Source organism: Temnothorax curvispinosus, unplaced genomic scaffold (assembly GCF_003070985.1).
Source record: "Temnothorax curvispinosus isolate PA1 unplaced genomic scaffold, ASM307098v1 QBEX01014594.1, whole genome shotgun sequence".
Classification (NCBI taxonomy): domain Eukaryota; kingdom Metazoa; phylum Arthropoda; class Insecta; order Hymenoptera; family Formicidae; genus Temnothorax; species Temnothorax curvispinosus.
Window position 1 is genome coordinate 429,799 of NW_020224374.1, and position 23,702 is coordinate 453,500.

General features: G+C 36.5%; 4 protein-coding genes and 1 long non-coding RNA gene across 11 annotated transcripts in view; 3 read left to right on the plus strand and 2 right to left on the minus strand.

The window, feature by feature from the left end:
• LOC112464815 (chondroitin sulfate proteoglycan 4) overlaps window positions 1-4,683 on the plus strand; it is a 47,209-nt gene extending 42,526 nt beyond the window's left edge. For all 6 annotated transcript variants that reach the window (XM_025032035.1, XM_025032036.1, XM_025032037.1 and 3 more), the window contains exons 11-12: window positions 248-654; window positions 834-4,683. In XM_025032035.1, the coding sequence (XP_024887803.1) occupies window positions 248-654; window positions 834-2,792 (2,366 nt within the window). In that variant the 3' untranslated portion in view covers window positions 2,793-4,683. The remainder of the gene's footprint in view (window positions 1-247; window positions 655-833) is intronic.
• The window catches only part of LOC112464818, a 29,845-nt gene extending 21,883 nt beyond the window's left edge, over window positions 1-7,962 (minus strand). The window contains exons 1-2 of the long non-coding RNA XR_003041955.1: window positions 7,660-7,962; window positions 6,526-6,587 (exon numbers count right to left, since the gene is read on the minus strand). This is a non-coding gene — a long non-coding RNA (uncharacterized LOC112464818). The remainder of the gene's footprint in view (window positions 1-6,525; window positions 6,588-7,659) is intronic.
• Window positions 7,963-15,832: 7,870 nt separating this feature from the next.
• On the plus strand, window positions 15,833-19,883 carry LOC112464816 (neutral alpha-glucosidase AB). Of its 2 annotated transcripts, none has more exons than XM_025032041.1 (7): window positions 15,833-15,897; window positions 16,473-16,568; window positions 16,647-17,057; window positions 17,133-17,468; window positions 17,547-17,796; window positions 17,879-19,436; window positions 19,510-19,883. In XM_025032041.1, the coding sequence occupies exons 1-7, from the start codon at window positions 15,833-15,835 to the stop codon at window positions 19,620-19,622; spliced, it is 2,829 nt and encodes a 942-aa protein (XP_024887809.1). In that variant the 3' UTR covers window positions 19,623-19,883. The 2 variants fall into 2 exon arrangements, with proteins under 2 accessions (XP_024887809.1, XP_024887810.1); XM_025032042.1 differs by lacking the exon at window positions 15,833-15,897 and adding an exon at window positions 15,979-16,342.
• A 211-nt stretch (window positions 19,884-20,094) lies between these two features.
• On the minus strand, window positions 20,095-22,745 carry LOC112464819 (Golgi pH regulator). Its single transcript, XM_025032049.1, has 8 exons — window positions 22,605-22,745; window positions 21,894-22,057; window positions 21,725-21,831; window positions 21,213-21,623; window positions 20,953-21,134; window positions 20,700-20,885; window positions 20,404-20,469; window positions 20,095-20,322 (listed from the first exon to the last, which is right to left on the minus strand). Exons 1-8 carry the CDS (start codon window positions 22,644-22,646, stop codon window positions 20,122-20,124), a joined length of 1,359 nt encoding a protein of 452 aa, XP_024887817.1. The 5' UTR covers window positions 22,647-22,745; the 3' UTR covers window positions 20,095-20,121.
• Window positions 22,746-23,371: 626 nt separating this feature from the next.
• LOC112464800 (E3 ubiquitin-protein ligase Nedd-4) overlaps window positions 23,372-23,702 on the plus strand; it is a 17,712-nt gene continuing 17,381 nt past the window's right edge. The window contains exon 1 of the mRNA XM_025032010.1: window positions 23,372-23,386. The gene's annotated coding sequence lies outside the window, so the exon portion shown is untranslated. The remainder of the gene's footprint in view (window positions 23,387-23,702) is intronic.

The window sequence follows — 23,702 nt, forward strand, 5'->3', positions numbered from 1 at the left end:
AACAGACGGATCTTGCTAAAACTTTCAACATTATATACACGTAAATATAATGTTAAATACTAATTATATAATTATATGCTAAACTAAATCATACATAAAATAAACGCATAATAATTTTAAGAATTTGCAATACAAGGCTGTTTTAGAAAATTAAACTACAATTATAATACTTTTCAAAGTAATAATATTGCAATCTCAATACGAGATATCGTATAAAAAAAGTAAAAATGTATAACTTTTTTTCCAGATGGATCCGACGGCGATTTCAATTTTATTTTAAGCGATGGTGTACACACGACAAAGTCTTACACGATTATGGTCGCCACAAAGCCAATTCGTCTGAACATCGAACACAATATGCTCCTTAATGTCTTCCCCCTTACTAGGAAATTAATATCAGACAAGCTCTTATTAACGACGTGTTCTGACGAAGCGAGGGAGATTAGATACACTGTGCGAAATGGGCCTCATTTAGGCAAAGTTATAATGGAGACAAGTGAAGGGGTATGGCTTGAAGTTGAGCGATTTACTCAGAGAGATATAAACAATAGCAAAGTGATTTACGAGCACACCAAGCAGTTCATGGACCTTGCGGCCAACGACTCTTTCACATTCGATGTCGAGGCGCACTTCACTGGAACTTTAACGAATCAGGTAAGAGAATAAAAAAATCTATTATAAATGTATTATCTTCTATTACGCACACTTTATAATTTATAAAAGACGGCGTTTATACTTTTAGTTAAGAAATGCAAAGTCTTTGATATTTAAAACTCAAGATTTTCGACAAGCAATGTTACTTTATTTCTAACAATCTACTTTTTGTTTCGCAGGTTTTCCAAATAGATATATCAGTTTCGAGCGGGGGCTTGGATAGGTATATTTCGACGAAAAATGTGAGAGTCATAGAGGGTGGTTCCGCGGAAGTCATCATGAATATAAGCGGTATCGTGTCGTATCTACAAATTAATGCTGGGATCCCGAATCCGGCGGTATTGTCGAGATTGGTTCATCAACCTAGTCACGGGCACGTGATGCTTCTACCGGACTTGAACGTGACTACTTTTACACAACCGCAAATCGAGGGTGGAAAAATCGCTTACTACCACGATCACTCGGACACCTTGGAAGACCGCATTCAATTTTCGTTATACTTGACACCCGGCCACGTGTTACTTTGCAACACCAGTATCCCCGTCGTCATCGAGCCGATCAACGATCAGCCTTTCAAACTCGTCATCAACAACCCGTTTATCACGGTCGTGCAAAATCAAAATCAAACCATCACTCGGGACAGCCTTTTGACCACTGATCCCGACACTCCGCCGGAAGAAATTATGTACGACGTGATTTCGGAACCGACATTCGGCAGACTACTGCTTTTGCCGTTCGATCAGAACACTTCGGAAGTGCGCCCTGTGGCAAAGTTCACCCAATACGACGTGGATTCTAATCGAGTGGTGTACGAACACAATGGAACGTTGCAGACCGTTTCTATCTACTTCAGGGTCTGGGATGGCGCATTCACTCCGATATATACCGTCTTTAACGTCCACGTTTTAGCCATACGATTGAACGTGACGGTACCTGGGCCGGTGACTTTGCAGCAAGGCTCGAACGTGGCACTTATTTCGGAGAACGACGTTAAACTCGACACAAATGCGCGTCAAGACCTGGTGATCTACGACATTACGACACTTCCGAAACACGGAATATTGTATGTACGCGACGGCGCCGCGGTGACGTTCAAGCAGACTGATCTGCTGTCGAAAAGCGTGATGTTCATGCAGACCGACATGACAGTGTCGAATGACAGTTTGGAACTGTCGGCGCGATTGAGCGGCTTCGAGCAGAAGCACATACGGGTGGAGATCAAGGTCGTGCCTCTCATGATCATGAACTCGATGACGGCGTTGGCGGGCGAGAAGAATCGAATAACTCTACAATACCTGGACGCGACACCCCTAGCGAAGTTAACGACCAGCAATCCCCTTTACACCATTGTGAGAAAGCCGAAATACGCGAAGATCAAGAGGATTATCAGGAGCTCCTCGTCGTCCGGCGAGAAGAGAGGCGCGCGCGAGCGAGAAGTGGCGCGTTTCTCACACCAGGAGATAATCTCCGGGGTGATATATCTGGTGTGCCGAAAGATACCGTCGATCGACGGTGTCGCGGACAGCTTCAGCTTCATCCTTGCGGCATCCATCTTCCAGCCGGCCGTGGGCAACTTCGAATTCCACATTAAGCTCGACATAGACGACGACAATATCACTCTAGGCGGCCCGATGGATCCGGTCGGTCACGAGGGCGAGATGGCAATCGCGCCGAACATGAGCAACGATTACCTGCTAATCCTCGGCATGTTACTCGGCGTGTTCCTCCTCGGCGTGGTTGTGATTATCACGATCAGGTGTCGGCACAACAAGTACAAGCACGCCGAGGAGGAGAAACCGGAAGCCACGCCCGCTGTCGGGGTGATGCCGCTTCCCAGACCACCGGATCATCTGATGCCTGCCACACCGCATCTAAAGCCGTTCGGTAACGATCACAACAGCGTGACGGCCAGCACGCCTCTGCCGATGTTGCCCTCGACATTACCCCAGTGTAAAGTGATACCCTTGAGCCCTCTGGAAAGCGGTTCGGAGGTCGACGTATCCGCGAGATATCCCTACGGCGTAGCGGACGGCGATGAATGGAGTAGCTTCGATACGTCCGATCTACCTTGCCAGTCGGCCACAACTCAAAGGACCAAGAAGAACCCGTTGCTGAGGAGGGATCAATACTGGGTCTAGCAGGAGAGAAACACGTTGCGGTTTCCGCGAAGAAAGCCGTAGCGTTTCTTGACGTGTTTTACGCGCAAATTGAAACTATCGTGGATATCATGGACTTGATGTGCCTAAGGAAAGTGAAATCTGCGAGTTTATGGAAATTGTTCGTCGAAATCCGAGATCATCGCGCCGGACACGCATATCGAATAACAATGAACTACGTTCGATGTGTTTTGGTGGAAAACTCGGTGATCGTCGGCATCCGATCTCGATGTATCTCGATTCTAATTAAAAGAAGCAAAGGGGAACTCTTAGACTAGGAGAGGTCATATGGATCGAAAAGGATCAATGATCGATAATTCGCGATCCGGGATAGTTCGCAGTGTCTCGTGTACTATATTAGCCTATAAAACAATATAAACGGGAAACCTAGATCTTCTTGAATGTCACGACTATCGCCGCTATCACGAGCTCAATGTGCCTAAGAAATGTCTGACTCTGCTGACATTCTTTCCATTAATCACAATACGTCGATTTTTCGTATGTCCACCCTACATCCCTCTTCCTTCCGGCGGATTAAAATAAATTCGATCGTTGAAAAGGCAGACCGACTGTTCGCTAAAGCAAGACTTTTACGACAAATTCAATTCTGATTCTAAGCGAAAAGTCCGTCGGTTTACTGGCTCGTTCTAGAGTGCAGATTTTCAGAAAGATTTTACGTTCCTTTACCTCCTTCCATTTTTACACCTTTTGTAAATCTAGGATAGTAAGGTCGTTATATAAAAGTGGCATTTATCGATCCCTACTGTCGTAAGTTCCAGATAAAAATCGAAGCATTAAGATTTAAAAAAGATATGGAACTTTCGTTCTTAAGCTATTATTATAAACAAAGGAAACATCGAGTAAGCGGGGTAATACAGGAACTTTATGACACTGTAAAATGATTAAATATATACATAATGTAATCGAAAATATATATATATGTTCCTGTTACTTGTTACTTGCCACCAAAGAACGCAAACGAAATGCATTTATATTAACAGCTATTCAAGTTTTGACATATCTTTTTATACCGCCGTATTGTCAAACTTTCATTTTCCTCCGATATAGATCTCATATTAACACAATCAATTCATTCTATTGTTTCTCCGACTGTTTCGATGTTGCTCATATCGTGCATTAAATAAATGTAAATTGACTATTAACATTTGCTCTTTTTATGGCAATATAATAATATATATTTTATCTTTATGTAGCGACATACATTGATCACCGTTCTTATTAAAAATGCGCCGTACAACAGATCGACAACTCTTTTCGATTGATTATTTTATCATCAATAGTAAAAGCGATTGATCGATGGCGTCATGGTTATTTTTACGAAATTTCGTCTTTTTGTCATTTTTTCACGACGAATCGTCATGACGATTATCTCGGATGGAATTAGAATCTGTAGAATCGTCTACGGAACTTATACAATTCTCATCCGTTTCTGTGCAAGTTTCAACGAGCGATAGACACTATAGGCGACGCCAAATAAGACGATTACTTGACGTATTTTCAATGCGAATTAGCAGTAACAGTCGAAGTCTATAAGCTGTTTTTTACACGAGTGAGAATAGATCTTTTCTACTACGAATCGTTAACGCGCGGCGAGTTCGTAATTCATAAGCGATGAACGGGATTGTGCGTGCGCGATTTCAGTATTATCTGAGAAAAATTTGTTAATAGAGGCGTGTTGACGACAATTCGTTGATTCTTAAGAAAAATTTTACGTTACGTTATCCTTGAATTCATGGCAATCTCAATGAATCCACTTTCAGCCAATGTCGAATAAATACGATAGCCCATGCTAAATTTTCTTTAATTCACAATAATAATTGTACAATTAAATTAAATTAATACCATACGATAGACACAATTATTAAATAAAAGTTATATATTAACGTGAACAATAAATGAAAATATAACAATTCCGGTCGAAGTATATAAATTAATTAGATTAAATTATAGATACTAAAATTTATATTTGAATAGAATTTTTAATGAGATTGTTTTTATGGCATAGCCGCATAGGGGGATATTAAAAGATCTTTATACATTAATAAAATAATAATAATAATAATAATATGATAATAGCCTTAGAAAAAGCAATGAAAAGGCTTAAATTGTTTGGGATATAAAATTACAATGGATTGGAAATGAAATCTCGTTTGCGGTAATTCAAGCAAATGTCCGGCTGAAAGTGGATTAATGTAATTTCTCTAAAATTAGAAGGGTATCTAATAAAATCGATCTAATGTGAATGTTGATTATAGCGATCATAATGATATATATAAATATATATTATAATGCGTACAACACTCCTACGTAGAACGTGCTGTTCCATGAATTCATAGCATTAATAGATTCTAATTAAAAACATTTTATCGCGAGAGAAATCAAAGAGAGAAAGAGAGGGTGAGAAAGAAAGAGAGAGTGAGAGAGAAAGAACCCGTTCGTTGATTCATGAATATGTTAGAGGCGAACTGTTAGGCTTTTTTACATCCACCAAAAGTGAACTGATCCGAGTGCCAAACTTCTATAATCTATAATATATATAATTACCATAGGACTTGTATTTTCCCTGCCGACTGAATGCATTACTCTTCTAATTCTAATAAATTGAATGTGCGATGTTAAGTAAACACAGTCTGATTTATTATTTACTGTATTGCGGTGGCTTATCTTTTATTAATGTTATTATTTTATATTATTGTTACCTGCGTAACTGAGGTCCCAAACCAAATATTCTCTCATATTAGTTCCATATACCTTTTTCCATTTTAATCTAATTTTTGTTATTGCAAACATAATCAGACGGTAAAAAATTCATTAAAAATATTTATGAATATATTATACGCAATTAAGATATACAAAAATATTCTCTCTTTTATTTAATTTAAATAATACCTTCAGCAAATAACAGAAAACTTAATTAATACGCCAATAAATTGAATAATTATAATCATTTTCGTGATACGTACGAGCAGTTTTTATTTGTGCCAATTAATATTTGTCTGATAAATAAAAAATGTGTGCACACATTTCACCCTTTTTAGATATAGGATAAGGAGGGGCTATTTAAGACGCAGTTAAAGAAAAAAATCGGATAAATTTCAAGACAGAAAAGGGCTTTTTGACTTTTTGTTATAAAAATTTTTTTATCCAATTTTTTTCTTTAACTGACTCAAATAGCCCCTCCTTACCCTATTCGGAAAAAAATAATAAAAAAGTTGTAAACAAATAAGTAACTTATTTATCGCTTAAGCTCACGGTATCGCTTATAAGAATAAAATATCAGACATATGCATCTCGCAACTTGTTTCTGTAATAGCATAATGAAACTTTCGATGTCGATAAAATGCAATAATTTCCAGTTTCGTTCTCCATATATGTTATAAACAATAACGTGTGCATAAATCACATATTAAAATTTTCATTCTCTAATATCCGCATAAAAATTCGTTGGTTGTGTTTAACATGTTTATTACCATTATAATTGCGTGATACTCAAATCAATATTACCTGCAATAATTTCTCGTGACTAATTTTTCATATAAAACCTAATATGTACTAATTAAAGCTATACCAATTATAAATGCGGTGTAGTTTGTCGAGTCTAGTTGTTTTCGAAATATATAACGAGATGAACGTATTACACGTCCGACAAATAAAAACGAAACATCTCCTTGCCAAAAATTTAATAAAGACTCACCAAAAGTCATCGCCATATTGGAATCTTCAAACTCCATCCCTTCGGTAAGCGTGTGAGATCTCCTAAACAAAGATTATATATACAATTACATGTGAATTACATTGCGTACTGTGATATATGATAAAAATTGCCTTGAAGGAAACAACGGCGATTGCCATCATTGGCTTGTGGGATGTCTTGTAGCTCATTGTCAGTGTGAGTGCGATAGATTAGTATATTCTAAAGCCCCTTGCACAATAGGCGATAGCGATAGCGACAGCGACAAAGTTGCCGACAAAGGTATAGCTATACCTTTGTCGGCAACTTTGTCGCTGTCGCTGCCGCTATCGCCTATTGTGCAAGAAGCTTAAGGGTCATGAGTTCGATTCCGATTATCCCATATATTCCTCTTTTAAGAGGAGGTATCCCTGTTTAAAAGAAAAAGAAAAAAAATTTCAAGAGTTCTAAGAACTTGAGATTACAAGAAGGATCCCCCCGATTAAAGGGTGGATATTGATTAAATAGAGAATTTGTATCTCTGCATTAATTGTCATGTAAAATATATTTTTGCAAGTTTTTCCCATACTTCTCATTCTAGAATTAAATCGTTTTTCCAATACACTTATGTTGTGTAATTAGTATAATTAAATCAGATATGTTATATGCAGGTTATGGGCTGAGTCGATCCCTGGGTAACTGCAGTTTGCTAGTTGATAGAATCCTTAAAATCCTTTAAAAATAAAAAAACATCCATCATTGCTGTGGATTTGCGCGTATTAAACGTCAAATATATGGATAATTAAAGCTCTTTAATCGATTACAATTGGCTATCATCGTCATGACAATTCGACCATTGCAGATTTTGGTCAGATTAATCGTCAAGACAATTTCGACCATGGGTTTTGATCCATCAATTTAGAAGAACTAAAACTCATGGTCGAAATGTCTTGACGATTAATCTGACCAAAATCAATGGTCGAATTTTCATGACGATGATAGCCAGAATTGTAATCGATTAAAGAGCTTTAATTATATGTTAATTAATTGTTGACGGAATAAAAATGTACTTTTACGGTCAAATATATGATGTTTAATAATTAATTCGAATAAAAAAAATGATGATCGACACGACTAATGGATCCAATGTATACGTACTTGGCGATGATCCGAGTGCACTTCCGACTGAATTCCCGTTGCACTGCGAAAATAATGACGTACGCGAGAAGAACTTTGATTCCGGACTCCGGACAGGCGGAAGAGCATCGTCGACGTCGAGATTATGACGTACGACGTACGTTAGCGGACAATAGCGGTGGCACGAGATTAACAGGCTAACCTCGAAGGATATTTGATACTTGGCGAGATGCACTCGGGCTAATTCTTCATGCACGGGATTCTTTTAAACAGTGACCGCGAAAAATATGGAAAAGATTCGAACCCGACACGCGGCACGCGTACATTGACTGCGATATCTGCGATACGAATATGGCTGCATTCGAGGAGCGCGCTATTAGCGCTATTGCATCATTCTGTCTTTATCGCTCATCAGGTGTAAAACAAGGATAGAACAAGCAAATAGCGCTAATAGCGCGCTCCCCGAATCCAGCCTAAGTGCAACATGGCAGTTCCCTGAACAGCGAAACGGTTGACGGAGCGGCAACTTCAAGCAGATCCGTTGGGCCCATTTTATTTTAGCGGCACTTTCTGCACTCGAGATGTGAGATAAGTATGTTTAATCCTTTCAAAAGATAAGAAATGAAAATGAGCGCAACAAGCGCAATTGAAGTGTACAAAACTGCTATTTAACGGAAAATATAATACGAAATGCCCTTTTTATATTTTATAAAATAATTCTCAGAATTTATATATTTTTTTTTTCAAAATTTTAAGTTTGAATTTATAGTGTGATGTAGTGTGCGTGTGCATACACTACAGCTGACATACACAAATAAATCAATTCAAAATTCTGTTTCTGACTGTAATCTGAAAAATAATGTCAGAAAATAAATGAAAAAATAAAGTGAAGAATAATATTGGGAAATAAATGATAAATATGCGTCTGTAGGGTAATAATGTGTAATACAATCGTACATTCGTACAATTATGCATTCATTGTATTTTGATTAAATTTCAACGAAAAGACCGATATTAAAACGTATAATAGCGATTGCGTAATAAAAAACATTTCATATGACGCTTCAGATAATTTTTTGCGCGCGAGATTTTTAGACTGCAGTCCACTTTTGGCACAACAAATATTTCAAAGCGTAGAATTCTTTGTCCTGATTGGTCAACCTAGAGTCCCTATAATAAGAGTTAAGGGGGATTCTCTTTTTTTTCTGCTAAATTTAATTTTCTGGTGAAGAGACTATATAACGGATCAATGCGAAATTTGGCATTTGGATTTATTTATCTTTTATCTATTCACAAAAAAATTAAAAATTATTTTCTCCCAAAAATACGCCTCCCATCCCTCTCGACGCGCGATGATCCCCAGTTGACGGTGTGCATGATTTGAGTCTTAATTTCCATTAATCCTGCAACGAAAACCCAAGAACATTTTACTTTACACACATGTAGCTATCGTTTGACGAAAAAAAAGCAATACGTTGAATATTTTTTTGTTTATAACAAAAAGATCGATTTATTTTTTTGGCTAAATCGATATTTTGAGTTTAAAACATCACCGAATCCTCAATTCTTTTTTTTTCCACTTCGTCAAACGATAGCTACATGTGTGTAAAGTAAAATGTTCTTGGGTTTTTGTTGCAGGATTAATGGGAAGACTCAAATCGTGCACACCGTCAACTGGGGATCATCGCGCGTCGAGGGGGATGGGTGGCGTATTTTTGGGAGGAAATAATTTTTAATTTTTTTGTGAATAGATAAAAAATAAATAAATCCACATGCCAAATTTCGCATTAATCCATTGTATAGTTTCTTCACCAGAAAATTAGAAAAAAGCGATAAATTTAGCGGAAAAAAAAAGAATCTCCCCTTAAACCAATGTGGTGACGATTTTTAATTGGTCCGCCATCTGTTTCAGCAAAGTTAGTAGGAGTGAGACAAAGCTATAACTGGTCTAATCTGCCATTTATAGCCAAAAAGAAGTTGGTGGGAGTGAGACAAAGCTATAATGGGTCCTATAGATTTATTATAGGAACTCTAGATCAATCCAATGCTTCATTTATTGTTGGACAGCAACAACTGCAGAAAAAATGCGAAACGATCTGAGAAACGCAACGTGTTTTTTGATTGACGCGCTGAAATTTGCCGAGGAGTGTTATATTCGAAGTATTGAAACTATTGAAACAGAGAATTAAACGTGGAAATTTGAAATACTTTAGCGAATATTAAAAATAATATTAAAAATAATGCAAATGCATGAATCAAATGCAGTAAATCCTCTAATCTATACAAGTTCTTTAACCCTCCGAGGCCACACCTCTTTTTTTAATACGCTCCGGCCACACTGGGTGGTCCGCCACCAGACGGATTCAAAGTCACATAACTCTAATTAATGTGCACGTAAAAATTTATGAAACATCTTAATAAAAATGTTGTTCAAAAACATGCATGGTGCAGAACCTGAAATATGTTCCTGATTTTTTATTAAAAAATTGAAAAGAAAAAAATTTGAAAAAATAACTTTTAATTTAAAAATGCGTATTTTTTTAAGATTCGTTATTAAGTAGCGCCCATTTAGGAAATTATGTAAAAATGGTGTTGTTTTAAGAGAAAAAATACGTCTTATATAGGTATTCGAAAAACACAAGTACTTATTGAGGATCGAAGTTGAGATTTTAGGTAAGTAAAGCGAAGATGTATTTTCACATTTTAATTTTTATGTATTTCTAATTAAAATTAAACTAAAGTCACTAAAGTGTATTTTTATTAACCTTTAGACTGCTGGCATTTTTCCATTAAAATAGTGTCCTTTATTTATCTATATAAATCCAAAAATTTATCTATATAAATTACATACTCATGGCGTGGAATGTCGAGATTTGTTTGAAGCCACAAAAGTGGCTTCTACAGCAAAAAACATACGGTCAAATAAAAAAATTATTTCCTCAAAAATAGTGTATTTGGGGGAGTTTTTGGTGTCGCTGATTCTAATTCTGAGCTTAGATTTGTAAAATTTCGAGCCTAAGTGCAGTATTGACAACATGAATGAATATAAACATATATATGCTCATCCCTGGCGAAAATGAGAAGTTTCGTGAACGTTCCTTTGGCGTTTACGTGAGCGTTTGCGGGAGTTCGTTGAGAGTTTGGAAACGGTCAGTAAAGATTCCATAGAGCGAAAATTCGCACACTGCAGCGTTTGAAAGGCGTTTGTACATAGCGTTTTTGAGAGTTTGCACAACATTTGCATAACGTATTACGTTTGCTGACAGTTCTTTAAAACATTTATAGATCTTCTGTTAAGGATTTAATGGGCGTTTGTGGCTACGGTCCACTTGACGCTACAAATGCTTCGAAGCATTCCTCTTCTCCTTTCTTTCAATGAAAAAAAAAAAAGAAGAAGAACGTTTCAACTGCATGCAGCCTCTATTGAGCGTTTAACGAGCGTTTATTCTTGTTGTTAGAAGAATAATTTTTATTAATAATAAATAATGGAGGTTTCGAAATCGAATCTACTTTTCGCCTTACAGGGGGGTCTGCTTATATACGCGGCTGGATGTATTTTAAATGCGAGAAAGATGCGCCGTTCAGCGGCGTTGTTAGAAGAGCGTTTGCTGAATGGATGGAAAACGCTCGTGTTACAGCGTCAGGAAAAGCAGTTCTTAGGCGTTTCCAAGCGTTTGCGTAAACGCCCTATAATTCGCCGCATTGAAAAAGTGTTTGCTGAACGGAGAGAAAACACTTGTCTTACGGTGTTGAGAATAGTATATTGTGCACCAAGGGGCGAATGTAGCGTTTTTCAGACGAGTGTGAAGTTTGCCGCCCGAGCCGAATTCGAGGGCGGCAAATGACACGAGTCTAAAAAAGCTTTCGCCCCGAGGTGCACACGATATTTTTCACAATATCTTTACGGAAAGTTTGACCTCCATGCCTAGAGAGAGGCGAGAGTGGCCATTTTACGCCAGGACGGCATAGCGGGCGGAAAGTAACCACTTTCCTCCCTAGGGCGGAAAGTGATCACTTTCGTCCCGCTAAACAGGGACGAAAGTGGCCACTTTCCGCCCTAGGGAGGAAAGTGGTTACTTTCGTCCTGCTAATGCCGTCCTGGCGTGAAATTGGTCACTTTCGCCCCTCTCTACAGGCATGGAAAGTCGAACTTTCCGTGGAGGTGTTGTGAAAAAGCATTTGCTAAACGTTTGTAAAGTCTGATAACAAACTCTCTGCATGAAAGTAAATCAGCGTTTACTAAACGTGCTCTGAAAATCGTCTCCTCAACATTGCAAAACTTTCACGAAACGTTATACATATATAGCGCTTGATAAGCGTTTTAAAAGCGTTTAAAACCTAACGGGGCGTTGTGTAAGCGTTCTTACAAAGTTCAAGGTATTCCTTTCATGACATTAAAGTCTTAAGAATTAACTGATTTTTTGGTACGAGAAAGTTAAAATGCATATCTTTACGCCAGAAAAAAATTAAACCACATTACCGAACATATAAAGAAGAATTATGACTTTGAAAATTTGATATTTTATATGGTTATATCGAAAAAGTCTATTTTCCACATTTCAATGTAATAATTTGTTTGTCAAATATTTTAAGATATTAAATATTAACAGTGCTACATATTCGCTAAACTCTATACTTTTGATAGTGCCGATAAAAATACAGAGTCACCGAATATTTAAACAAAATATTTATGTTAAATAAAAAAATTTTTTTTGTAACTTTGAGGCTCAGTATCTTTATTTTTTATACCGGAAGAGGTATTGAAATTTATACCACGCATAAAGCACACCTAAATTAACGTATATTCACAGTTTCAAGAAAATTCTAAGAAAATCGATTTTCTCTAGTATAAAAACGAGAGAACGTCTTTAAGAAACAAATTCAGTTTAAAAAGAGTAATAAAATTTTGAATTGGATATATGATATAATATTTCTTAAGGGGATCCTGCAGTGACTGGCGAACTTCCTCGATGTCGATAATGTCAACCTTTCTAATTTTGTTTTCCCTATATCTGTCTTTGTCTAACGAAATGACATCTGTCCTTTTTTCAATTGCTCGCCATCTTACGCAAGATCCGGCAACTACTGTTGCTGCTCTTCTTGTCATCCTGCATCCGTATTTGCATTACTAAAATAATTATTAGATGGATCTTTTTTTGTACGCATTGAATCTTACTTCTACTTACACGATATTATTCCTACATGTTTTCCCAAGGGTGGATGATAAACATTATGTACGTATAAACTGTAGAATTTTTGTTTTAAGCAAATATTATCGTCAGGTGACAGCTGTGTATGTGCCCCAATAAGTAATATTTTTAAATTTTTTGGTGCTTTTGATATAAAATCGCGTTTTCCATCCTAGATTTTTGTGCGGACTTTAATTCTAGACCAAAAACTTGCAATTCTGTAAAGCCAATTAAAAAGATTAACGATAATGTCGGTAAATCATACGGCTGCAGGACGGCTCATTATGAAATTTTGTGTTCGTAAATATATTTATGAAAAAAGTATATTTATAAAGTTAAAACATTCTTATCAAATCCTTACAAGGGCCTCACTAGACAAAAATAAGGAAACCTTTTGTTAATGAAACTTTAGAAATAATGCAGAAACATAAATTGCTGATGCACCGACTAGGGCTAAAATGTGTCAATCGACATGGCAATTGCATAAAAAATCTTATTCAATACAAGTTCATTCCACCTGCAGTATACAAAATATAATTGCATGCAGCATCAAATTATAATTCACTATTGATTATCCATTAAAAGCTATGACATTGCTATATAAAAACGCAGTATAATAATACTTTCATTGATTAATTATAATCTTTAATAGAAATTACGTGGATGCAGATTTATCTACAAACTATCCACATGGATGCAACGTTTTTTTTTCATCACTACATCGAAGTCTTTTATCCTCGAAAAGTCAATAAAAATTCCCTGTACATATTTCTTAATAGATTATGTCCACAGAGAATCTACATTGATATTTCGGAGATAATAGACTTCGATGTAGTGATGAGAAAATAACGTTGCATCCATGTGGATAGTTTGTGGATAAATCTGCATCCATGTAGTCCACGTAAATTACGTGGATTCGACGAGGACTGTTTTTATCGGGGTGGTATCTGCGATAGTTGGAAAGAGCGGAATAAAGAATAATTTTAATCACAAAGATTTAAAGTAGGTAACAGTACAAAATAAAATTATTTAATTAAAATAAAATAAATAAATTTTTCTTGTAAAAAAACTTGGCGCTGCTAGACCTCGAAATTTAATAAAGTACTGAAATTTTTGATTAAATAAAAAAACAAACATAATTTAGAGATCAAGAATGTGACGGGAGTAAAAAATCAGCGCCAAGTTTTTTTACAAGAAAAATTTATTTATTTTATTTTAATTAAATATTTTTATTTTGTACTGTTACCTCTTAAATTCTTTGTGATTAAAATGATTCTTTATAATATTATAATTTTGTTAAAGAGAATTGTGGAATCCACGTTTCTTTCATGTGGACCAGCGACGTAGAATTCACGTAGACAATCGAGTGGATCATCCGCTTAAAAACGGTAGTCGGATCCACGTGGATGAGATCATCGATTCGACGTGGAATTTACGTGAAAGTTTCACGTCTTAATATTTTGGCGAGTACTGGGCAGTACTGGATTACTGGTAGTAATTTATTACACAGAGACTACTGGTGCATAGTATTGAATTATACTCACCCAAAAAAAACCTCTTAATACTAGAGGACACTGATTTCCGATATTCACCCGGCATAAAAAATTATTTTTATCGAAATTTTATTACTATTTTATAACTAAATTTGTTTTTTAAGATGCAGTCTATGATTATAAATATTTTCTCGAATTTAAAAACACATATAAAAACACACTTACTTTGGTGAGATTTGAACTCGGGACCTCTGGATCGTGAGCCAACTGCCTTACGTGGTAGACTACTTCTTAATTTGATGTAAGTGTTATATATAGTCTACATATGTCATAACCAGCGCAAATATATAATTTTTTAAAAATCATCTTAAGAAACAAATTCAGTTTAAAAACTGATTATTATTATAACACATAACTTTTGTATTTTTACGACATAATAAAATTCTTTAATTTTAAAATGTCTTACTATCATTTTCATTAATTATTCATTAAAACGTTCCATTTAGCTATATTAATTGCGATTGACAACATCAAGTCTCCTGAGATTGATAAATTATCTGTCAGTAGAACAGTGAAAATATCTACGCAAAATCTACATTGATACTACGCGGATGAGATACTTTGATTTTATCGATGGAAAAGAAACGTTGAATCCACGCGGATAAGGTACTTTGATTTTGGCGATGGAAAAGAAACGTTGAATCCACGCGGATAAGGTACTTCGATTTTGGCGATGGAAAAGAAACGTTGAATCTACGCGGATAAGGTACTTCGATTTTGGCGATGGATAAGAAACGTTGAATCTACGTGGATAAGGTACATCGATTTTAGCGATAGAAAAGAAACGTTGAATCCACGCGAATAAGGTTCTTCGATTTTGACGATGAAAAAGAAACGTTGAATCTACGTGGATAACTCGTGGATGAATCTCCATCCACGTATTACGTAGATTCGACGCAGATGCGACGTACCTGTTTTACTGGGGTACCACTTGGGTTGAAATAGGAAGACCCTTGAATGGGAACACAAAGATTTATGTATCACATGAATTTTATTTTTTAAAAGTAGTTGCACAACAATTATTTTTTGAAGCAATATATATATTCTTAATTGTTGCAATTGGCGCAATTTAAAGATTTCACATCTTTTTTTGAAATATATGTCACTTGGGTTGAGTTAGGCAACATAATTTTGTGATATAATAATTTTGTTAAGAAGAAATTAAAGCTATATACTACTACTTATAGGTTGAATTTTTGAATTTACAAAATACATTGCGTGTATTTGGCGACTTTTTTACCTTTTTTGAAAAAGGTAGTTACTACAAAATCCCGTTTACGCGAAGGAATTATCGTTTACAACTACTGCCTATAGCCTTATAAGCTCTTTTCTTTTTTTTAACAGTAATTAACGCGAAACTTAATCAGTAAAAATAGAGTTCCTCTAATTGTAAGTAAAAATACCTCGTCGCGCCATCTGTAAAATCAATCGCGCACGATGTCGCGCGAATTAATGCGATGCGAGGGCGATACGGCAGTGGTTAGTGGTTACTTCCTCAACATGGCTTCATGCGTTCGGTAAGTTTATTTTCGGCTTTTTAACCTTCGAACGCGAGGATACGGATTTGTCGCGGGCGTACGTGACTCGCTCGTCGCTCGTTCCGCGACGTTGTTCTGGGCGGTCGCGGCGGTCACGTATCACGATTTTTCTCCGATGTAAAATCGCGACGTAGATTTCACGCAGATCCAGCAGATCGTTGATACGCCGCTGACGTGTCCCCCACCGCGCAATCTTATTTCCGATATAAATACTTTTTTTTCAATTAACTCCTTGCGCCGCCGGCCGCCAATCTAATCTAATCTGTCGCCGGGCGACTGCGACACCGACCGCCATACGCTACAGTGAAATTGTATGTACAGTTTTATAAACGAATCGTCGCCGTACAGATCACTGCGCGGTCGCGTTTTCCGGCAGGATTTCCTCCCGAGGTCGTTACCCAGCTGGGACGTGAAAGACCACGATGTAATGCACGCCGATAAGCATGACTTATCAATATTTCCTTTTAATCTGTGACTTACGTAGAACGTAGCCCGTTGTGTTCGCGGCAAGTGTTCAGATTTTGATTATCGTCTTGTTTTTGTAAACGTTTCAGGTTGGCTCTATTTTTAATACTACTGTGTTCTCCATTCATTACCGATGCGGTCAACAGAGACAACTTCAAAAGATGCGACCAGAGCAGTTTCTGCCGGTAAGGATTAGTTGTTATTGCAAAATACTTCAAAATACGTCATTTGAGAGGCTGACGTAATCTTTATTTTCTTTGTAGACGGTGCAGAGGAATGGAGGCTGGAAAAACGCCATATCAGCTTTTGCCGGATAAACTTGTACAGAATGAATCGATGATCATGGTAGACTTATTTAACAAGGATACGGGTGTCACCTATGTGGTCCAACTTATCACGTTAAAAGAAAGCACATTTCGGTTGCACATCAATGAAAAGAATCCACTGCATCCCAGATATGAAAATGAACATGCCCTTCACGATCAGCCACAAACGGTAGAGATGGATGTTGTGGAAAGCACCGCTGAAACTATAACCGTGACCAAGGGCGATAACAAAGCCGTTTTATATATTAATCCATTTAGAGTAGAACTGTATTCCCAAGGTGTTTTAACGATATCGGCAAATGCCCGTGGTCTCATGAGATTTGAGCATTTGCGTACAAAACCAGTAAAGTGAGTATTGCTAGAAGATAAAATTATTGCATTAAGGTGTCTGTAATATAATATTATTACTTGTGTGTTATATAGACCAGAAGGTGAAAATGCTGAAACAGCTGAAACAAATAATAATAATAATAATAATACGTATCCTGGTGATGGTGCTGACAATGATTCTGGTGCTTGGGAAGAGAACTTCAAGGAGCACCACGATGCAAAACCATATGGACCGGAAGCTGTTGCCATGGATTTTAGTTTTCCCGGATCAGAACATGCCTATGGTATTCCAGAACATGCTGATTCGCTAGCATTACAATCAACTAAATCGACTGATCCATATAGACTATACAATCTAGATGTATTTGAATATGAAACAAATGAACGTATGGCTTTGTACGGTGCCATCCCCGTTCTTTACGCTCATGGGTAAGAACATTTTAATAAGTTGAACAGCTCTAGGATTCGTGAGAATGTTTACGCAAAATTTGTTTTTGTATATTCTAGAAAGGAGAGATCATCAGCTGTTTTCTGGCACAATACAGCCGAAACATGGGTCGACATTCTATCGAGTGCAGACAATAATGTTGTGGAAAGCATTGTTAATTTCGTATCTGGATCAACTAAGAAATCTCAGGTGGATGCTCATTTCATGTCAGAATCTGGAGTGATTGACGTATTCTTCATGCTGGGTCCAAAACCACTTGATGTTTTCAAACAATTCATTGTTTTGACTGGTACAGCTCCTTTGCCACAAGTATGTTGAATACATATTGTAAAAAATTAAAAATTAAAATTAATTTTTTATGAAATATTTTCTTAAAATATGTATCTTTTAGATGTTTGCACTTGGATACCATCAATCTCGTTGGAATTATAATGATCAGGACGATGTCGCAACGATCGCCGAAAGTTTTGACACACACGATATCCCACTAGAAGTTATGTGGCTTGACATTGAATATACTGACAACAAAAAATATTTTACATGGGATCCACGTAAATTCCCAAATCCTCTTGAAATGATACACAATCTCACTGCCAAAGGCAGAAAATTGGTAGTTATCATAGATCCTCATATTAAACGTGACACCAATTACTTCTTGCATAACGATGCTACCAGGTTGGGCTATTACATCAAAAACAGGGATGGAAAAGATTACGAGGGTTGGTGCTGGCCGGGAGCCTCGTCGTATCTAGACTTTTTCGATCCAAAAGTCATCGAATATTATACTGGATTATACAGTTTAGATAAATTCCACGGTACCACTAATGACGTTTACATTTGGAATGACATGAACGAACCGAGTGTGTTCAATGGCCCTGAAATAACGGCACCAAAGGATCTTGTCCATTATGGAGGTTGGGAACACAGAGACGTTCACAATATTAATGGACATATGTATATCCGTTCGACATACGAAGCTCTATTCCGTCGGTCAGGCGGTTCCCTGAGACCTTTTGTCTTAACGAGATCCTTCTTCGCTGGATCACAACGTTACGCGGCAATGTGGACTGGCGATAATACAGCTGACTGGAGTCACCTTCGTGTAAGCTATCCTATGTGTCTTTCAGTGGCTATATCCGGAATATCATTTTGTGGTGCCGATGTTGGAGGTTTCTTCAAGAATCCAGATTCGGAATTGTTCATTAGATGGTACCAAGCCGCAACATGGCTGCCTTTCTTCCGTCAGCATTCTCACATCGAGACAAGAAGGCGCGAGCCATGGACATTCAATGAGGAAGTTACTCAAATAGTTCGTGAAGCACTCAGAATGCGATACTCCTACCTGCCATTGTGGTACACACTCTTTAGAGAACACGAAGTAAACGGTTATCCCGTTATACGTCCTTTATGGGCACACTATCCAACTGAATCGGGAACATTTACTATCGACGATCATTTGCTACTTGGCGATTCAATACTCGTACGTCCGGTATTACAGTCCAGTGCTACCGAGGTAGCAGTTTATTTCCCAGGAGAGGGCAAAATAACCTGGTACGATATTGATACAATGCAAGCCTACGAAAAAGGAGGATACGTTAAATTACCAGTAACAATTCACAAGATCCCTGTATTCCAAAGAAGTGGTTCTATCGTCCCACGAAAAATGAGAATACGACGTAGTACAGTTGCTATGAGGAATGATCCTTACACTCTGATAATAATTGCTGATAATAATGGCAAGGCTAGCGGCAATCTATACATTGACGATGAAATCAGTTTTGAATATCGCCATGGAAAATATTTGTATTTAAGACTAACGTTGGACGGTAATAAGATAACTTCAACTCTAATAGATAAACTAGCTTCGTATGAGACACAAAGCTGGTTAGAAAGAATAGACATAGCCAATCCACCACAAGGAATGAAATCTGCTCAATTGGAGTCTCACAGTGAGTAGTCAGATTCAAGTGTGATAAATCAGTCTTGCAAAAAATCGATATTAATAATATATATTGCTTACAGGTGTGGGAAAAGCAACATTGGAAACTACATATAATCCACATAACAACGTATTAACGATACGTAAACCAGCTGTAAATATGGGCGAGGAATGGACCATTGAATTATTACATTAGAATTATGATTTTACTCATAATCAACTCAGTATCCATACCATAATGCCAATTTTCTATTACTATTCAGTTATCTGTGATGGTTGTTTTTTAGAACAAATATAAATACAAATACAATTTAGTTAACTGTATAAAATAAAATTGCTTTTTTTTTTCAGATTAATCAGTCAATTAAATTGCATAATACTTTGAAAGCTATAGATACAAATCCTCTGTAATTTATAGTTCTTTACTTCATGATTTAATAAAAAAATTGAAAATAAATTAATATTTCAGACTATTGTGGTACATTACAACAAAATGTTATTATATGTCAAGGGTATTTATTTAACTTAAAAATGTTACCAGCGCCATGAAACATATATTTAAAATTTTATTATTCTCTTCCAGCATTAAACATATTTTAATAACTTATCTACCGAAATATCAAATGTAGGTTTTAAATAAACTACTTGGTAAAATAAGACCGATAAGATTTATCTCAAAAAGTACCTTTATTTCGTTATATGCGTTCCGTTGGCGCGTGCTTATGAGCTAGATATAAAAACACTAATGATGATAACGCTGATACCAAGAAAATAACATCGAACCATCTATGATAAAAATTAAACTGCAATTCTCCTAATACTTGCGTTATTATAATGCGGTATTCTGCCGGCATATTCATCCGCATAAGGAGTACAGAAGATACAAAATACATTCCCTGAAAATGAGAGCAACGCAGAATTTAGAATGTGAATAAACTCAATAAGAATTATGTATGTTTTATATTATATATACTTACCATTATTTGCGCAAGTATAAGTACAATAATATTTGACGACTTGCTGCTCGATATAGCATAGAAGAACTGAAACAGAAGTCAGTAGTGAGTATTGTTATTAAAACTGATGATGAAGTAATAAAACATTAATATTTATGTCCTTTACTACATATGTATGTATCTTGCTTTACTTATAATGTTAAGAATGTTTATTGTACAAGATCGACAGTACATATATAGGTCATTTTATAGAAATTAAAAAATATGTATAATTGCTATGCAAGGTGCTATATAATTACTATATGTATTTTACATACCTTTGTCAGAGTCAATAATAATCCACGTATGGACGTTACAACAATGCAGCCGACGAGGTAAAAAGAAATGTGTTGCGACCAAAATGTAACATCGATATTGAAACCAATCCAGTGCACCGCAATTTCGATTCCCCTGGTTACAGGATCTTTTTTGCCGACTCGATCAAATACTATGTTAATCGTAGACTATAAAAATATAATACAATTATGAATTATTAAACAAAAAATTTAATTTTTAATTAATTACACTTACAATGAATATCTTCCAAGTACAATATAAAGAGAAGAAATAACCTAGGAAATTAAAATATTTTCCTTGCCAAGTGGCAGCCCATTCCAGACGTTCTCTCGCATTTTGTATGTCATGCGCTTCCAAAAATAATTGTCGTGATAACTCTTCTAAAGCAGTAACTTCGATTTGTAATTGCCTGATACCTATAAATCGATTATATACTGTATCATTAGAATGGTTCGTATTCACAGCTTCGTTGTAAAACTAAAGAGAATATATACTTTCTTGATTTCCTTTTGTACCACCTAACGGACCCAACATCCCCCATAGTCGAGATCGAGTTTCGGTTTGTCCATCAGCTTCTCCTTTTCTAGCTAATGCAATTCTTTTCTTTTTTGCGATAATCATATCCATAGTTTGCAATAATCGTTTTTCTATGGACTGTACATCCGCATAAGAGACTGGACGCATAAAATAAGCCATTGAAGTGTACGGATAATTTACAGCGCCAAAACCCGACAGAAGGGCCATTACTGTAACACCTATAACACCTATTCGACTGACACCTTGCTCTATAGACAACAGTCCTTTCTTGGGACTCAGTATTGGAAAAGGATCACCCACTTTCCAGAACAGGTAAAGATAAAAAAGATATATAACAACTGTCAATGGCCGTATTAGATTCAGTCTTACTGTACAGATAAAAAAAAACTGATTAGATTTGACACAAATGTTTGACAAAAATAAACAGCAGAAATAAAATTTACAAAAGATATTTATAACGAATACATACCAAATCTGATATTGCTGATAATAAAATATGCTATATAAAATGGGATCAGGACTATCACCATAAATAGAAGCATGTAAAGGCCAGCATTCCAATGGAAATATCTAGAACTAAAGAAAATAGTATGTTATATCTTTTAACCGATAAAATGTGAGTTTATTTTTTAGGATACCTTGAGTCGAGCACTCCGGCAATTTCAAAAATAATTAATTCAAACATGGTGCAAGATAACGAAAACGTTGTTGAGAAAATTAGTTGTACTAATCTATGATGGACTTCGTAATCCCTGAATAATTTCTTCACAAAGAACACCCATCCTCCTAAGAAGAAAATTACCTGAAATATATGGGAGATAAATAAACAGAAACTATTGTACAGAAAAGAGTCTATCTACATCAAGTAAGCTCTTTTTAAAAACAAATAACATATTGAAACATACATATAGATTCGACATTTTACTAAATAAATGGTAAAGCTTTACAATATGAAATTTATTGTGTTATTCTGAAAAATACATACATTTCACAATTCAGTTACAGTTTCATAAATATGTAATATCGTTACATATGCAGAAAAATAAATATGTCGTTTATAAATATGTAACATTGTGTTATATGCAGAAAAATCCATAGATATTAATAATCCGCAAAGAATCAATACTGATAGAGAGTATAGCAAGAAACCTTTTCAGAAATACAACTAAGAGAGAGATTTATATAATTTTATATTACGTTTTACATTAAAAACATCGTTAATAACGAAATAAACAATCGTTCACATTCTTCCGAAATACATGTATGAAACACCACTACTCTCTTTATAACCTTAATCAGTTCGGGAAGTATCGATAAATCTGATTTTTGTAGTGGAAACGAATTTCCACCTGTGTTACGAGAATCACGATAGTGTCCTCGATGAAACCCATTTTTCGCTATCGCGGTCTTCACTTCGCATTGCGAAGTTTTGACCGGCGATACTCAGCACTTTTGACAGGACGCAGGTGGTTCCAGACCAAACACAACGGACTTACGTTACGTCATACGACAGCCGACAGCGTAAAGGCTTGTCCAAATGAATTTTTATGGCGTGGCGCATGAGAGTCGATTAAGGTCTATCCAGACAAACTTGCATAGGTGCATAATCATATGCATAAAGAAACGGATTGGTCTATTTCGTTATGGTCATGCATATGGACCAATCAATTCTCTTATGCTTATGTTTATGGGCTTATGCAAGTTTGTGTGGATATAGCGGAGAGCACACACTTCTGCATAACGCATAATGCGTAAGCATAAGAAAATTGATTGGTCCATACACATGTGCATAAGGAAATACACCAATCAATTTTCTTATGCTTACGCATTATGCGTTATGCAAAAGTGTGTGCTCCCCGCTTTAAGCGTGAAACGTTCTCAAAGGCAGCCATCAGAGATGCACTGCTCAGCACTGCTAAACTGGACAAAGCCTTGGCTGCGTTCGGAAACGTCATCCGGGTACACACGGGTATACTCCCTTCTCCTTCTAACTCGCTGAGATAGAAAGAGAAGGGAGTATACTCGTGTGCACTCGGGTGACGTTTCCGAACGCAGCCCTTGGATGTGTGAAACGTGAATGGTCGTGGTCGGTGGTCGCTGGCGGATGGACACACTGGCCGCGTTCGTGGACGTATGTATTATTTCAATCCGGGCCGCAGGGGGAAGTGATCCGCGCAGTTCCTTGGGCCTAACGCACTTACGGCATTACCGAGTTCAAGACACCGCGGACATGCACGAACAATTATACATACACTCATACACTTACACAGTTTCTTAACTTTTGCTTGGGACGCTTTTATTGAGCGTTCATGTTAATCTAGTCATAGTTCCTTTGTTTTGATGTGATACAACTAGTTTCGGTTTTGCTACTATGGCCACATGGGCTACCCCCACGGTCTTTCCTTTATTTGATAAAAAAAAAAAAAAAAAAAAAAAAAAAAAAAAAA